The 18581-nt window shown below is 42.9% G+C and overlaps 1 protein-coding gene across 2 annotated transcripts; it reads right to left on the reverse strand.

The window, feature by feature from the left end:
• Window positions 1-8520: 8520 nt before the first annotated feature.
• On the reverse strand, window positions 8521-16745 carry LOC124147266 (salivary glue protein Sgs-3-like). Of its 2 annotated transcripts, XM_048380464.1 has the most exons (4): window positions 16597-16745; window positions 11994-12222; window positions 11353-11948; window positions 8521-10166 (listed from the first exon to the last, which is right to left on the reverse strand). In XM_048380464.1, exons 1-4 carry the CDS (start codon window positions 16652-16654, stop codon window positions 9721-9723), a joined length of 1329 nt encoding a protein of 442 aa, XP_048236421.1. In that variant the 5' UTR covers window positions 16655-16745; the 3' UTR covers window positions 8521-9720. The 2 variants fall into 2 exon arrangements, with proteins under 2 accessions (XP_048236421.1, XP_048236420.1); XM_048380463.1 differs by having other exon boundaries at window positions 11353-12222.
• Between the last annotated feature and the right edge of the window lie 1836 nt (window positions 16746-18581).

Here is an 18581-nt window from a genome sequence, read left to right on the forward strand (position 1 = left end):
AACACCGTTATCAAGCAAGTGATGTACAGAACTGTTAAGTAGGAAGGTTATATACATCTGAGGATAACTGATGTTTATACAAGGTTAAATGATGATTCATTGATGTTTACACAACAGATGAGGTTGAAGTATAAAGCGTTATTAATGTACATACAAAAATATATAGGATTGACAAGGCATGATTGGGTCAAATAATACAGTGATTGATAAAGACACGTTTAACATATTATTATATATATTTAACTTGTCCGTATACATATGTATATGAATCCTTCTCACCTTATATTGGCTTTTAATCAGCTTGTCCCTACTGTCATAGTCCATAGGAAATTGATGTGCCCAGGGGATCTGTGAAGATCCGTGGTGGAATAGGTCTTCAGCAACCCATACTTGCCGTAAAAGGATACTATGCTTATCGTAAGAGGCGGCTAAAGGGATCGGGTGGTCAGGCTCGCTGACTTGGTTGATGCATGTCATCGATACCAACTGAGTAGATGGATGCTCATGATACCAATCACAGGATTGTCTGGTCCATACTCGATTATTTACAGACCGCCGCCATATAGCTGGAATATTGCCGAGTGCGGCGTTAAACAACAAACAAACAAACAAAGGTGCCCAAGGAACCGAAACTGATAACGATTTAGGCCACGGCCACTAACAAACTGTTGTTTCCTGACTGGCTGATGGAGTGGGCGGGGCTTGAGTTGCACTATTGCAGTGAACGATGTCACTGACTTCGTACTTTTGTCTTCAGCTTTGTGTTTGTTAATCATCAAATGATTGTGAAGGTATTATTGTTGACGTATTGATTCATAAGAATTAACTTTAATATGTTTGTTTTTTATGGTGTTATAAACGTAAAGCCCGATGTGTTACGAGCATGTACACAGTTTGCACACCGGTATCTACGTTTCTACCTCCATAAACGTTAAACATTGAAGTCAATTCTTAATAAAATCTGACCGGATGACTTAACATCTGAAAAAATCTTATTTTGATAACGAACAAACATTGATATAAACATCATCAAACTGGAATTTGAATTATAGCGCATTTAATTATTACCTCAGACAGGAAGTTAAGATGCTATGAATATGTGAAAATAACGACCAATGTTTCAAACTGAAAACAGAATAAGTCATAACCTGTAGAGAAAATTATCATTCAATTAAACAAATTGATCTATCATGCCTACCGCGACCTACAACGTACTTAATTCTTGTCAAGTGGCCATAATGGGAGTCCGTTTCCTTCTCAAGGACGTCTATCCGTTGGTTCTCCTTGTACGCGATATACACACGGCCGTTCTTAATTTCCAAGTCACTTGCGACACCGTTTAAACGAACGACGAAGTCCTCACTCGTGAATCCATCAGCTCTGGACATGGTAAAGAGACGGTGGCCTCTGTTGTACCACAGCCTGTCATTTCCGAATCCTATGGCCGTGATATGTGGATCTCCAATAACCGTGCTGACCCGAGAACGAAGCCTAAATGTCTTCTGTTGGTTCCCTTCGTAGTCAAAACGACGTATATCTGTTGATCCGGTATGTAATGTTACCAGAACAAACACAGTCATCCCATCAGTGTCCGCGGCTATTCCAGTTTGTTTGTCGCCATGGGCAAACGATGTCAGCTGAACGTAGTGTTCGCTCTCAAGGTCATACACATTCAGACTCCACGGGAAGTTCGTTACATAGAATAGTAGATCTTTATCCACATCCAGTGCAATCTTGTAGGCTATGGAATTGCCGATATCGTAGTGTTTCACATCACTTCCGTTCAGAAAAGATGAACTCAATTTCCCATGCAGGTTCACGGCGTGGAACAAACGTTTCCGTTTTGAATGAAAGGCCACACTAGACACATGTCTGTAATTCTTAGTCGGCTGTATCTTAGAAGTCATCAAGTCAACCATCTGTAAAGGTTTGAAAGTGTAGAAGTAATCTGCAACAAGTAGTTGTTTTCGTCCGTCACCTGGTTGTTCTGAGCTGTCTCCGCCATTGTCCCCACCAATAACTTCACCATGGTCTCCACCCGCTGACGGCGCCAGGGTTGAAGAAGCACCCACACGCTCATCAGTACCCGATTCCACAAACGGTTTTAACCCACATCTGGCAACTTCATCCTTGTCAAAGCACAAATCCATTCCCGTCCTCCCAGTCACTTTTGCCTTTTCACGTTCTCGGTTCCAAACTTGATGTTGTGTAAATATTTCCCACATTCTCGACTCCAAATGCATGATGCTTACTTTCTGAACCCGCAGCATCGCCGTCACACGTGTGAGATCGACTGTCGATCTGACTTTCCCCGTCTTCTTGTTACCGTCGGACACTTCGCTAACAATTTCTCGGACGAGCTTCGCCGCTATCGTTGTCTTCATCTCCTGAAGAAGATCCTGCATAATCTCCTGCCTGTAACGGAGATTGAACTCCGCCAGTATCTCCTGCAGAAGAGTCTCCCTAGCGCCGCTTGAATCTCCATCGAGGTTCTTCTGTAGATCATTCACTTTCGTCTCCACCTCACTAATCCTGCCATTTAGCTTCCTTTCAATCCCAACCAGGCGCCTGGTAAAACTTCTTTGTTGGTTCCTGTGTCCCGCAACAAGAAACATCCACACTGAAAATAGAAACAAACAGATTGTCCAGCTTGTCATGTTGTCACAGATGGTTGTCACGTCTGCGTGGGTTTAGCACTGAGCCAGTGAGTATGGGACATACCGTGTCCTGTGTGTGTATATACTGTCCACTACCGTATGACGTGCGTTAAACCAACCACAGGAAGAGTTTGGTTATTCTTGCTCAGTCGGTCGCATCTGGCTCCGTATTTACCACATTCATCAATTAAGCTTTCGTATTAAGCACAATTAGCTTCATCGTCGTCATCTTACCCTGACTAACTAGATGCATTATGGATAACAACTGCTTTCGAATACTATTATAGCGGCTTTTGACATAGATCCTAATGCTCTTGCGAAGCAAACTAGTCTTGCTTGACAACGGTATAATTATGGGCACCAAAACGTCGCTACAATAGTATGTTAAAGAAGTTGTTATCCACATATTGTATCCACTTTGTCATCCGTCAACTTCTAGGAAATGCATATCAAACAATTCATCATTACCTTCACCACAATCACCACCACCATCACTATCGCCGCCACCATCACCATCACCATCACTATCACCGCCACCGTCGTCATCTTCTTCAGGGACAATGGTGGCCAAGTCGCCTCAGCTACAGAGTTGTGTCACATAGAATATATACGGTATAGTTTAGACACGTACCGCTGACTATGTAGGTTAGCAAGGGAAATGGTGACCTACCTCCGGATATGTGAAGCCTCAGTGTAGGATATGTAGCATCCCCTCTGTAAACAGAGATAACATGTGTTCAATGAGACTGTTCAAGTTGCCTGGCGTCTGAGGAAAAGGGGGGTTCCATTGTCTCTATGTGAGTATGAAGAATGATTCGGTTGTTTTTAACACCGTACTCAAGACTGTTCAAGTAGCTCGATGATAGGGCGTCCGAGGAAAAGGGGGGCTCTATTGTCTCTATGTGAGAAAGAAGAATGATTTGTTGTTTGGTTTTTTGTTTAACACCGCACTCAGCAATACTCCAGCTGCATGACGACAGACTGTAAATAATCGAATCTGGACCAGTCAATCCAGCGATTGACACCATTAGCATCGATCTATGCAATTGGGATACGACGACATGCATCAACCAAGTCAGGTAGCCTTACCGCCCGGTCTCGTTCGATGCCTCTTACGGCTATGGATAGTCGGTGCTGCTGTGACACTGTTGTGAAGATGTGGATAGTGATAATGTAACACCAGTGAATGACAATATATATGATACATCAACATCAGAGTGAGTGAGTGAGTATGGTTTTACGCCGCTTTTAGCAATATTCCAGCAATATCACGGCGGGGGACACCAGAAATGGGCTTCACACATTGTACCCATGTCGGGAACCGGGTCTTCAGCGTGACGAGCGAACGCTTTAACCACTAGGCTACCCGACCGCCCACATCAACATCAGAGAATAACTAGGCTCAATTATCCGAAGAAACAGTGTCCATTGGGCGTGAAAGGCAAAATAGCAGTAAAAATAATATGAATGCATCACTGAAAATCAGTGCTGATGCCAGGCGTTCGTGAAAAGGGTAAGCTACTTACAGCTAGCACCACCACTCACACAACCCCCATAACAATGTATGCAATCCTGACAAAGCAGTACGTCTCCCATGCGACGGCGCCATATAAACAATACATACAATGAAGTGGTGGACCAGAAATCCAGTCACACTGGTGCGTATTGACTTATTTTGTTGAACCAAATCCGATACGTTTATTTTGAATTACAACTGCAGTTAACCCTTGTCCAGGCGTTGTCCTCGACCCTCGTCCCGGGCGGTGTTCTCGACCTTTGAGGTATGGGGACTTTAAAGGGATGCGGTTACTAAAGTAAGGGGTTAATTAAGGGATGGGATATCTTAAGGGATGGGGTAACTACAAGAATGGGGGTAACTAGAGGGATGGGGTAACTAAAGGGATGGGGTAACTAAGGAGTAGGGTAACTTAAGAGATTATGTAACTAAAGGGATAGGGTAACTAAAGGGATGGGGTAACTAGAGGGATGGGGTAACTAAAGGGATGGGGTAACTAAAGGGATGGGGTAACTAAAGGGATGGGGTAACTAAGGGATAGGGTAACTTAAGAGATTACGTAACTAAATGGATAGGGTAACTAAAGGGATGAGGTAACTAAAGGGATAGGGTAACTAAAGGGATAGGGTAACTAAAGTGATGGGGTAACTGAAGGGATAGGGTAACTAAAGGGATAGGGTAACTAAAGGGATAGGGTAACTAAAGGGATGGGGTAACTAAAGAGATAGGGTAACTAAAGGGATAGGGTAACTAGAGGGATGGGGTAACTAAGGGAAGGGGTGTAACTGAAGTGATTGGGAAACAGGATTACTGCAATGCATTGTATGCTAATCTTCCCATAAAAGCCACATCAAAGCTACAACGCATTCAGAACTCTGCAGCTAGATGCATCTCTAAAGTTCCAAGATCCAATCATATCAGTCCTGTCCTCAAAGCACTACATTGGCTTCCAGTCTCCTTTCGTTTAAACTATAAGATATGTATCATCACTCACGACTGCCTCAACAATAGCGACTATCCAGACTATCTCAAAGATCTTATATCCCTGTACTCTCCAGAGCGCGCTCTCCGATCCTCTGGTGGAACTCTACTGTATCAGCCTCTGTCTACCTCTGCTATGTCTGACCGTGCCTTCTCCTTTTGCAGTCCACAGTTATGGAACTCTTTGCCTTTGAATCTGAGAAACTCTGCTTCTAAGAAAACGTTTAAGTCTCTCCTCAAAACCCACTTCTTCACTTCAGCTTTTCAATAGACCTCCTGATTGTTGACATATGTACATAGACATTACTTTTTAACTTTGTCACAGCGCCAGTGAGCAACTGTCGATGGATATTAGGCGCTTTACAAATCAATTATTATTATTATTATTAACTTAAGGGATGGGGTAACTAATAGGAATAGAGTAACTAAGGGATGTGGTAACTAATTTCCATGATAATAAGTGTGCGCCTGCGCGTGTGTGTGTGTGTGTGTGTGTAACATGGCTTCATAGACAAGCTAATCTTTTATGCCATAAGTAAAATATTTATCGCTTATACTTGTCTCTTTTTACTTTCTTCTAGACACACAATGGTAACTCATTTGTTTTAACGTTTTAATACTCTATCGCCTAATCATACAGTACTGAGCGTGTTTTGTGACTTAAATTAGTTAATTTCGTGAATGAAGTGAGTACACTACTCTAATACAGTATTGAACAAACTACGAATCTACAGCAGCATGTAATATTTCTATCTCATTTCTGATTTTTTCTAATAGTGACGATGTCACGTGTTTCTGAAACTCTCGATAGATTGCACATAATCAATAATCAAGATTCATTTGTGTCACAATAGTGTCTGTCACAGTGTTTGAACCGTATACACGTCATGCTATTGATTTGTGTGTGTGTGAATGATCACTAACACAACACCGGAAAACATGATGGAATAATAAGTGTACATTTTTCTACTGCTTTACTGTCAAGCCCATATTTGACTGCAGCGTGAATTGATCACCTTCAGTCAAATTAATGATACTAAACATAAATGATACGATCGATATGTTTTGCAATGCTTCTTACTCTGAATATTATAGTTGACAGTTGATACGGCGTTTGATTCCATCAACGTCAGGACAATGTCGCTGTGCTACGTTGTCTATTTACCCCACTGTTTTATGAGGTGGTGGTGAAATGGGATTTAACGCCGCGTCCAAGATTATTGTACTTATATAGCGACGTGCATGCATGTGTATGTGTGTGTGTGTGTGGCTGCTTGTACTAGTCCGGACTGATGCCGATTTATAGTGCTAGCCCACTGAGATACCATGCCGCAGTTTAACATGAATACCCCACTCAGACACAGTATACTGACTCCGAGCCGATCAGTCCTTGTTTAAGCCTCTTAATGCCGAGCGCCAGAAAGGGTAACAACAAGTTCCAGCTTTTAACGTCTTTTGGTATGACGCGGCTGGGGATCGAACCCCGGACCTTCCGCTCTACGGGCGTCTACCATTAGACCGAGGAGGCGGTCTAGTGTTTTATGAGGTTATGTATGTAGAGTGTGCGCCCGTGCATACGAGTAAGTGAGTGAGTGAGTTGGGTTTAACGCCGCTTTTAACAGTATTCCAGTTATATCACGGCGTGTCAGCTTAATGTGGGAGGAAAGCCCGAAGTGATGCAGGTCTCAGACGTTTACCACTTCGGTGAAACCCACGAGCACGGGCATGGTGCTGACAAACCTAGAAACATAATTGGGGCGAACCGGGATTCGAACCCACAATCATAGGTTTCTGGCGTGCCCAAGGGACGCAACTCTGCACAGCGAATCGCGGCGCCTTAGACGACTGGGCCACCCGTGCCCCCTCGTGCATACGAAAATTAGTGGAATGAACCTATAGCGTGAGCATGCTATTTTCAGGTAGATACTGGAAGTATATTAATTTACCCATACCTAACATATATCATCAGTTATATTTACAAGTATGTTTCAGAACTGGGAAGGGAAAAGTCACATCCAAACTTCATACTCCCCAAAATCATTCAAACGGACATTAAAAACTCATTTTGGCAAATGTGTAGCTTCATACACCGCTAACCATGTAGGATAAACGGGCCAGATAGCTTTGACTACCATACAAGACTCATTCTTCGGAGGGGGGCACGAGTGGCCCAGTCGTCTGGGGCGCCGCGATTCGCTGTGCAGAGTTGCGTCCCTTGGGCACGCCCGAAACCTATGATTGTGGGTTCGAATCCCGGTTCGCCCCGATCATGTTTCTAGGTTTGTCAGCACCATACCCGTGCTCATGGGTTTCACCGAAGTGGTAAACGTCTAAGACCTGCATCACTTCGGGCTTTCCTCCCACATTAAGCTGACACGCCGTGATATAACTGGAATACTGTTAAAAGCGGCGTTAAACCCAACTCACTCACTCACTCACTCATTCTTAGGAGATGTGTTAACGTTACCGAAAATGAACCCAAGTTAATACAGAAAAAGGGGTCCGCAATTGCTTACTATGCTGAGCCCATTCAGGAGTCAATGTTATTCAATTATTGACTAGTAATTGTGGAAGTGTGAATACACAGATTGACAATTATTCAGTTATATAACTGATAAAGATAATGAAGCTACGTGCCCGCCCGTGGGCTTTCCTTGAGTTATTAGTGAGTGAGTTGGGTTTAACGCCGCTTTTAACATTATTTCAATTATATCACGGCGTGTCAGCTTGATGTGGGAGGAAAGCCCGAAACCGAAGTGATGCAGGTCTCGTACGTTTACCACTTCGGTGAAACCCACGAGCACGGGTGTCATGCTGACAAATCTAGAAACATAATCGGGGCGAACCAGGATTCGAACCAGCGCCTTAGACGACTGGGCCACCCGTGCCCCCTCAGAGTCATGGGGCGGTCGGGTAGCCTAGTGGTTAAGCGTTCGCTCGTCACGCCGAAGACCCGGGTTCGATTCCCGACATGGGTACAATGTGTGAAGCCCATTTCTGGTGTCCCCTCGCCGTGCCATTGCTGGAATATTGCTAAAAGCGTCGTTAAACCACACTCACTCACTCAGTAATCACGCACAACGGTTCTGTATTTGAGCATGCTGCTTTTATTCAGGACGTAAAATATGACAAGTAGTGAAATGTGGTACATGGCATATACATATAGATAGACATGAAATTACAGGTAACAAGTGGTTTCATCGAGTGACGGGGCAGAGAGAGAGAGAGAGAGAGAGAGAGAGAGAGAGAGAGAGAGAGAGAGAGAGAGAGAGAGAGAGAGAGAGAGAGAGAGAGAGAGAGAGAAAAAAGAAGAAAATCTCACCCTCGTGTCTTTTTATTTCAAATATTTCAGAGTTGATGAAAGTGGTGATATATTTGATATCAAAAGACACGAGGATAACATTTTATCTATCATCCAACATCATTCTTCCAACTTTTTTTCAGTTTGTAGACAGTAATAAGCAATGACTTCTTAAGTGTCATCAGTACTACTGACAGCTTCAGTAGCAGAACCATTAGTATTGTCCTTGAATTGTGACGTCATGGTAACCAATGACAGCACAATGGTCTGCAATGTAGATATCGCCTGATCTCATCTCAACCAAGCGATATCTCCCGTGGGAGCCAGTTGGGGATGATATATAACTGGCTATATATATGGTATTTCAAGATAGTACGTGATCAATTTCATTTAATACGACTGACATATCAATTGATTTTATAACCTGTCCTTGCCCTTGAGAAATCGAGCCGAAAACATGACGAGGCAAATGTTATTGATTTTGTATGATTTGTTTTCAGAAACTTCTATCTCAGTAAGAATCGTGTCATTCATCATCTGAAAATCAAAGAAACGGAAATCTACCTCCTTTTAAAAATTATTCAAAACAGACTTCACCGGGGCAAGCAGAATGTTCGCATCAAGTCACTTTGATAGTCAAAAGCGGTTTCAGGAGTATTATCTCGATCTGAACAAAGATGTAAGACTGAAGCTGGATATTAGTACCAGATCTATATTAATATATGACTAATTTACATTGACGTACCGTGGAACACAGTGGGCATGGTCAGGGCTGTCGAATCTAAACAAATAAAATCCCGAAGAACACATGTGGGTATTATTTATAAATGAATTTTGATTACTTAACTCACACTCTGAATCCGATTATAGAATAATTATTTGTTTTTGATCACCATCAAATAGTGATGATACCAGGTGTTCACGAAGAGTGAGCCTGATGAAACAGCTTCTCAGAAAGATGCGAATTCTTAACTTTTCCGACAAAGGCTTTCTTAACTGTGAATTAAAGTTGTCACCACAAGTACCTTATCTAAGTTTTACCCCAATAATGTGAGGGCGGTAGTCAATGGCGGTTTGCCATTGCATTTAATAGAATGTCATTAAGCATCTGAGCTTAATGTGTATGGTGCCGACAAAAAGATCATCCCCAATATACACGTTTGTCAATGGCTTGTGTTGAACGACAGTATTTAAATTATATCACCATGGCGACCATAGACCATCCCCATAAGTTATTGACTAGAAGTGAAACAACACCGTTTCAGTTATGTCATGGCGTCCATGTGATCACCCCAATACTTGAGGAACAGGATTGCCGAGTTAGTCTCGCCCTCCACTACAGGCTGACAGGCGGAGGTGATCCTGCAGGTGCCCGTGTTGCTGATGCTGTACATCACGCATGTCTTACGTGAAGCGCACAGCTCGGCGCAGCTGCCGGATGTTGCCGAGGAGAGCTCCACGACGTCGGGGTTGCTCGGGGACAGTGTTGTGTCGTCGGCTGCTACTTTGAAAACCATTGCCAGATCTTCAGAATAAGGCCGTCGCTCGTTGTCACAATTATTAACTGTCATCTTGACAACAGTTTGAGCGGTTGCTGAGGTGGCTTCGGGACCACCTGTCTGAGTTGTAGCAGCCGAAGTTGCGGTCGCTGAGGTTGCAGCGGAACCATCGGTCTGAGTTGTTGCAGTTGGAGCTGTGGTTGTTGCAGCGTCTGTTTTAATAAAAAAAAATGATACAGACATATAGTACATTGTATAACGGAATCTAGCACTGCAAGCGTTAAAACAACATTACAGTCTGGATTATAATTATTTCACAAAATACCAGACCATAGAAAGTCGGTCCATTGCCAGATTGTCGGAATTCGGTCGTCGTTTGTTGCCACAATTACTAACGGCCATTTTCTGATAAGCATCAGTCAAACTACCGGTTGATGAAGCTGGGTTAAAAATAGAAATGGTCATGTAGTTTAAAGGAATGCGAGGCGTGAAAGAAATATACGATACAATTTCAGCCAACAAGGAGTGGTGACAAGAGCGTATGTATGCTCAAATAACAAATGACATCTTTTCTAGTAATCCAGTATCATTGTTAGATGTTGTCTGTTAAGAACTACCTCAATAAGTCAGTCACGCTGACAGTACGTCTTTGTACAGTTATATTTATCTACATGTCCGACACATCAACGCGACGGGGAGACATTTTCGAAATTGTTAATGAACCTGTGGCGACTGCAAATGTAAGTTATCATTAATCCACTTGTTGATTATTGAAAGGTGATTATTAATGAAGTAGACACTGAAGTAAATTCAAAAAGAAAGAGTTGACTGCCACTGTCTTTCTAGACACGGATCGAGTCGATAGTTTAGGTGTGCCTTAGTTTAGTTTCCTTGTTTTGTTTACCTGGATAGGTCGTAGCCATGATATTTGTACAGGGGCATGCAGTCAAACGCTCTGACTTTACCTAATGTATGCTAATACGCTGAGTTCAAGGTTAAAGGGTCTAAATGATCAGAAACAACGCTTTTGTATTGTTTAATGCTAGGGAATTTCCAGGGGTTTCCTCAGAAATGCGGAAGTAGTGTTTCCATCATTTCAAGAATACAGTCTTGTGAAAAACATATGTACGTCAAAGTGTGTCTTTCATGAACGTCAGTTTCGCTGTGCCCGGGTTTTCGTCCAATGAAAACGCCGTATATCGTGCAAACTTCACATTAAATAATTAAAGTAAAGAAAAAATACTTAACGTCACATAAGACACTTTAACTGATGAAAAGTTCATTGCATATATATAATCAACTTTAGTTGGATCTGAACAAGCTAAGACGTTAACCTTAACGATCATCTAAGCATGAGCTTGTTTCGTGCAAGGGTTTATCAACCTGCGTGCGACGCACCTTGTGTAGTGGCTGCTGTTGTTGTTGCGGGACCACCTGTCTGAGTTGTAGCAGCCGGGGTAGTGGTTGTTGCGGAATCACCTGTCTGTGTTGTAGCAGCCGGGGTAGTGGTTGTTGCGGAATCACCTGTCTGAGTTGTAGCAGCCGGGGTAGTGGTTGTTGCGGAATCACCTGTCTGAGTTGTAGCAGCCGGGGTAGTGGTTGTTGCGGAATCACCTGTCTGAGTTGTAGCAGCCGGGGTAGTGGTTGTTGTGGAATCACCTGTCTGAGTTGTAGCAGCCGGGGTAGTGGTTGTTGCGGAATCACCTGTCTGAGTTGTAGCAGCCGGGGAAGTGGTTGCTGTTGTTGTTGCGGAATCACCTGTCTGAGTTGTAGCAGCCGGGGTAGTGGTTGTTGCGGAATCACCTGTCTGAGTTGTAGCAGCCGGGGAAGTGGTTGTTGTGGTTGTTGCGGAATCACCTGTCTGAGTTGTAGCAGCCGGGGTAGTGGTTGTTGTGGTTGTTGCGGGACCACCTGTCTGAGTTGTAGCAGCCGGGGAAGTGGTTGTTGTGGTTGTTGCGGGACCACCTGTCTGAGTTGTAGCAGCCGGGGTAGTGGTTGTTGCGGAATCACCTGTCTGAGTTGTAGCAGCAGGAGAAGTGGTTGTTGTGGTTGTTGCGGAATCACCTGTCTGAGTTGTAGCAGCCGGGGTAGTGGTTGTTGTGGTTGTTGCGGAATCACCTGTCTGAGTTGTAGCAGCAGGAGAAGTGTTTGCTATGGTTGTTGCGGAATCACCTGTCTGAGTTGTAGCAGCAGGAGAAGTGGTTGCCGATGTAGTTGCGGAAGCACCTGTCTGAGTTGTAGCAGCAGGAGACGTGGTTGCTGTTGTAACTTAGAAACAGAAAGAGTCATACATTGCAATTACACCACCAGTAACCAAACACATTTATCCCCGTTGTCACGACGTTGTGGTAACGTTGTGGATTGTTAGCCTCGTGATACAACGTGCAACGTTATTTCACAAAGTAACAACAAAGTTGCACATTTACGTTGTGAAATCGGACATCACACAACGTTTTTGTAACCACGTTGCTGAAACGTCGGTGAAACCTTATACAGTTTGCTTCTTGATAGTCATTTTGGAATAGAACTGATTCATCAATATCAACTTCATTTCGTCTCAATACAAAGGCAGTAATGCATTACTTTCTTATATATTCGGCGTTTGGATTTTCATCTCTTGATACTTAAATCTCCAGAACGTTATTGCGTCTCTCTAGGGCAACGTTAGAAAACATAAAATTAAGGCGCTACACGGGCTTAATGGTTTGGTTTGGTTTGTTGTTTTACGCCGCACTCAGCAATATTCCAGCTATATGACGGCGGTCTGTAAATAATCGAGTCTGGACCAGACAATCCAGTGATTTACATCATGAACATCGATCCGCGCAATTGGGATCGATGACATGCATCAACCAAGTCAGCGAGCCTGACCACCCGATCCCGTTAGTCGCCTTTTACGACAAGCATAGTCGCCTTTTACGGCAAGCATGGGTTGCTGAAGACCTATTCTACCCCGGAATCTTCACGGGCCTACCGGTGTCTTCACGGCCCTTCCCGGGCTTGAACTCAGTAAACGTCTCTGAAGGTTAAAAAAATATATCATAATATTAGCACATGGAGAATGACCGTCAATGCTAAATCTGCTTCGAAATGTTTAATTATGCTGTAGTTTTCCTTGTCAGACCCAATATTTTGCAAGCAGGCCTACCATTGACGGTTTTGAATTTCCCTCCCTTCACCGTTTGCTGATATTAAGATCTACTATTTGTTTATTTCAGCCAATCAGAAACGTTAGTTGAGTTCGGGTCCGGGTTGCGCCGTAATTTCCGCCCATCTTTTTCTTGTTTACCTGGACGGCGAAGCTTAGGGTTGAGATCGAATGGTTGTTTTAAAATATGTACGAGGTAAGGTGACCACAGATAAACACGATTGTGTAGCCCATGGTTTGCTTAGCAAGTGTCAATAGGTTGAAATACGTGCCATGCGATATCGAGCTGTGATTCGAACCGATTGCGAAATCTTTAATAAGAACCAAGATGGCGGATTTCACTCCTTTTCTATTTGTTCTGAGAGGTGTGAATATTTCTGTACGAATAATTATAAACACGATATCATCGAGTTTCTGTGTATTTGACGTATGCATCGCATACTGACCACTGACAGTTATCGCCATTTCTTCCGTGTTATTTCTGAAATCATTACTGTTTAAAGTTTACTGTACATGTACGAAACTGCTGACTTTGTGAATTTTTGTGAAATAATATCACTCATTTCACTCTACTGGAACGGTTGAGTAGATTCCTGTTATACAGCGAAGAGAGGGAATCAGAACAATGGAAGTATTTTAAGGTCGACTAATTGTAGGCTGCTAGTTATTGCCTTAGTTTAAAGCGCTATATAGGTTATTAAATTGTATTTTCGGGTAGAGACAGAAACATGCTTGCTAATTACGAACAGGCCTAATTAGCTCTTACTGAACTTGTTTAGCCGAAATGTGGATCATCTGGTTGTTGGTGTTGTCTAAATTTACATGTATATTGCAGCAAGGCGCTTTCAATGTGTATTTTTAATATTTCCACAAAAGAATCAATTCATAATTTGTCCGTCTTTTCCATCTCCCTTCAAATGGAAACGAGCAAAAGTAAAACGAATCTCTCGTCACGCGCTATAACTTGGTCTTTGCGGTAATTGGTCCTCGGTGGTGTGGCGATAAGGTAGTCAAAAGTTATTACATTATATTATTACAGTGCTGGAACAGTGCATGAACACTTGACAAAAGGACAGAACACTTTTACGAGCTTTCGAACACACTCTCAACAGTCCTGGAACAGAGCATGGACACTTGACAAAAGAACAGAACACTTTTTCGAGCTCTAATACACTCATAACAGTGCTAAGGTAGCACTTGCATCCTTTTACGACAAGAGAAATCGCTGTTTTTTTGTTTGTTGTTTTACACCGCACTCAGCAATATTCCAGCTATATGACGGCGGTCTGTAAGTAATCGAGTCTGGACCAGACAATCAGGTGATTGACAACATGAGCATCGATCCACACAATTGGGATCGATGACATGCATCAACCAAGTCAGCGAGCCTGACCACCCGATCCCGTTAGCCGCCTCTTACGACAAGCACACTCTCCTTTTACGGCAAGCAGGGGTCGCTGAAGACCTATTCTACCCCGGATCTTCACGGGCCTCGCTGCATGTAGCTTTATACATCTTTGTTCAGTGAACACTTTCAAGCAGTAAGTCGTGTTTATATCCCAATGAGGGATGAAAAATAATGATTTGTTGCAGAAACTCATATGCCACTTCGCTTCCAAAGTAAAGTAATAATCAACAAATCTCCTACTTTTCGCTCTCTTGGTAGACCCTCTATACACTAGACTATGGAGATGGTCATAATAGAGTTTTGTTTTCGTGTTGTTATGAGATCAGTTCTTACTCGAATCTTCACTGTTTACCCAATTCGGGACCGCCTCCGTGGTCTAATGGTATAGCGTCCGCCCGGAGAGCGGAAGGCCCGGGGTTCGATCCCCAGCCGCGTCATACCAAAAGACGTCAACAGATGGTACTTGTTGTTACCCTGTCTGGCGCTCGGCATTAAGGGGCTAAAACAAGGACTGCTTCGGCTCGGGGTCAGTATACTGTGTCTGAGTGGGGTATTCATGTTAAACTGCGGCATGGTATCTCAGTGAGCTAGCACTATAAATAGGCATCAGTCCGGACTAGTACAAGCAGCCACACACACACACATACACGTGCATGCACGTCGCTATATAAGTGCAATAATCTTGGACGCGACGTTAAACCCCATTTCACCTCACCTCAACTCACCTCACCTCACCTCACCTTACCCAATTCCGTCTCTCTTACAACAGCAATGGGGTGCTGGGGATTCATTCTACCTCACGCCTCCACGGGGACATATTATATGTACGTGTCACTACATGATCAAAGATCTTGGCATGAGTGACATATAATAATGCCACAAATGAGACCAGTATATATGAGGAAATATACAACGTCAACGGTAGAGAATAATCAGTCGATTATCTGCAGAAACGGATGCCACTGGGCGTAAAAGGCAAAAGTAACGGTGAAATTATATGAATGGATCATTGAAAATCAGTGATGACACGAAGTGTTTCGCGGAAAGTGAAAGCATGTCTGCCAAAACCATGCATCAGTACTATCAACTTGTGGCCTGATTCTAAAACCTGAAGACACGTTCTTCTGTGCTGGATTTCAAAGCTCCATAAAAATCAACATGTAATAAAGGTACATTGCAGCGTCCAGTAAACGTATTACCATACCATTGTCTCAAAGATGTCCTGAATACATCCAAGGTAAGATTTTTTTATATATTCACAGTACGTATGTCAGACAAGATGTCCTGAATACATCCAAGGTAAGATTTTTTATATATTCACAGTACGTATGTCAAACAAGTGGAATTAAAACCTTGTGAATTCTCAAAATCTCAAAGGATTTGCTTGAATAAGTGAATCTCAGAAAACATCCAAGTTCACTTATGTATGAAAATGGATTTTCCTACTTTGTGCACCCATCTGCCACACTTCAAATGAAAGGGAAAAAACTTTATTCCTTCCTCTAAGACGCAAATGCCAGATTGCAAAACCAAAATAGATACTTTGGCCAAGAAGTTTAACTTAGGTTTCAGGTATATCCATGATTTGATATTGTTCAATAACCATCCAATAACCAATGCACTCCCCATAAGGGTAACCAGTGAAGCCGTCTCGGCTGTTTCACATTGACATAATGCCTATGAAAATGATGACAGAAATATTCATGCAAAGTTTAGTAACCTTTGGTCAAACACCATTCAAGCACAGTTTTTGAATGTATGATAAAATAAAAACGTCTGGTAGTATGGAGTGATTTATGTGACCCATACAGGCTTTCAGAACTGTCAATATCTTTAACATCATGGTAGATTATATAATAATTCACCTCAAGTTGTCAGCTTCAAATCCACAAATGTATCTTAAGCGCCGTTTCACATTTCTAATGTATTCAGAGCCACTACGCTTTTCTTTGTATCATTATGATTAGGAGGCTAGCATTCCTTGATGTGGCTACAGGGATCTCGCATTCTAAAAGATCAAAGCAAAATACGCTGATACAAGCTTCCTATATCGTAGTTCATCAGATGAAGAAAAAAACCAACTTACCACTTGCCACAATATGTGTGTTCACGAACAGAAGACATAGGAACAACAAGGCATGCATACTGGGAGACAGAACCAGCGATGTACTTCCCACAAGGACAGTCACTGGTGTGTGGTTATTCCAACTAAACCTCGTTTTGAATCGACGCCTCTATTATGTAACGTCTTCAGTGTCCCTTCATGCCTATAAAGTATCCCATGGTACCAAGCAGCTATGGACGTACTGGTATGTGCTTCTTTTGTTACTATCTTAATCGATAAAGAATTCAAGATTTACAGCTTTTCCTCTGAGGTAAATATTTCAGTCTTGCACTACAGTCATTTGATGGTGATCGTTCCAATGATATTGGGACCGCCTCCGGGGTCTAGTGGTAGAGCGTCCGCCCAGAGAGTGTCCCTGGGTTCGATCCCTAGACGCGTCATACCAAAAGACGTTAAAAGATGGTACGTGTTATCCTGTCTGGCGCTCGGCATTAAGGTGCTAAAACAAGGACTCTTCGCCTCGGAGTCAGTATACTGTGTCTGATTTGGGTACTCATGTGAAACTGCGGCATGGTATCTCAGTGAGCTAGCACTACAAATCGGCATCAGTCGGGACTAGCACAAGCAGCCAGACACACACACGTGCATGCACGTTGCTATATAAGTGCAATAATCTTGGACGCGACGTTAAACCAAATTTCACCTCACCTCACCTTTGTGACGGGTGCCATCGGTGGGTCAATATATGTTTTCACCACCCCCCCCCCCCCCCCCCCCCCCCCCCCCCCAACACACACACACACACACACACACACACATACACACACACACGCGCGCGCGCGCATGCATGTACGTCGTTATATAAGTGCAATAATCTTGGACGCGACGCTGAACCCCATTTCACCTCACCGCCAATGATTGCATACTTTCTTTTACCCGGGAGTTTATTTCAAAGTGGTAACTTCAAATTTCCAAAGGCTGTAAGAAATATTCCCAAAGCTTTCTTAAGTGTATCACAAGAATAATCGTTTAAACAAAGACGAAAAGATCGTTTGTAAAGAGACAGTTTCCATATTATTAATGGATTTATGAATGAATATAAAGTATCTGATCCGTTTGATTCGGTCTGTAAGAAGCCTGAAAGGCGAATGTTAAAAAGCTGATATGTACTTAAACTACCTTTGATTTGTTACTCAAACGAATGAGACACAAAATGTGGTCATCTAAGATAATCCCTGTGGACCACCACGATCAAGTAACAGCAAGAAAATAATTCGTGTTCTCATTACCATCAATGAAAATACACAAGTCAAAATAATGGTCCATGAAGTGAGGCCACAACGACTTGATAACACAGGCATAAAGAGTTAGTCCTGAAGAATCTGCAACAAACACCTGTCCTGCCTTGACTTTCTGAAACGTTTGTGTGTTGCATGTGGAAATGACATTTCTTATGTTCTTTGTGAAAATCTGAACTTCCTGCATTGTCTTTGACCTGCTACATTCATAATCTGACGAGCAGCAATGAATCCCATTGTAACATTAACATATTAATAATTATAATCCCCATGGGGACGCGTGGTAGAGCGTGTCCCCAGCACCCCATTGCTGGTGGTAAAATGCGACCGAATTGCATGACATGTTTGGCCCTGTGTCGGCGGAGGACGGGGGTCTGGTGGTTGAGGGCACCGTTTCAAGGAATAACTATACTATGCCCAACACACCACTTCGACCCTGACTTGGTCCAGACGGGTGGTAGCATGGGCTGGGTTCTATCAATGGGCTTGTCACGCCATGCACTGTGCATTATATTTCACACGCACAAATTTGATTACTTAATCTACTTTTGAGGGTATGGGACAAGTTAATTCACTGAACTTCGCATGCTGACTTCAAAAATTAAACGTATAATGTGCCTAGAATCCTGTATCCAGTAGGCGGTGGTTCACGGGCCAATCTGGTGGATATTATTTTCAATTAATTCTTCTGCTTTTGCATACAATCTC

Source organism: Haliotis rufescens, unplaced genomic scaffold (genome assembly GCF_023055435.1).
Source record: "Haliotis rufescens isolate VD_foot unplaced genomic scaffold, xgHalRufe1.0.p SCAF_30, whole genome shotgun sequence".
Taxonomy (NCBI): domain Eukaryota; kingdom Metazoa; phylum Mollusca; class Gastropoda; order Lepetellida; family Haliotidae; genus Haliotis; species Haliotis rufescens.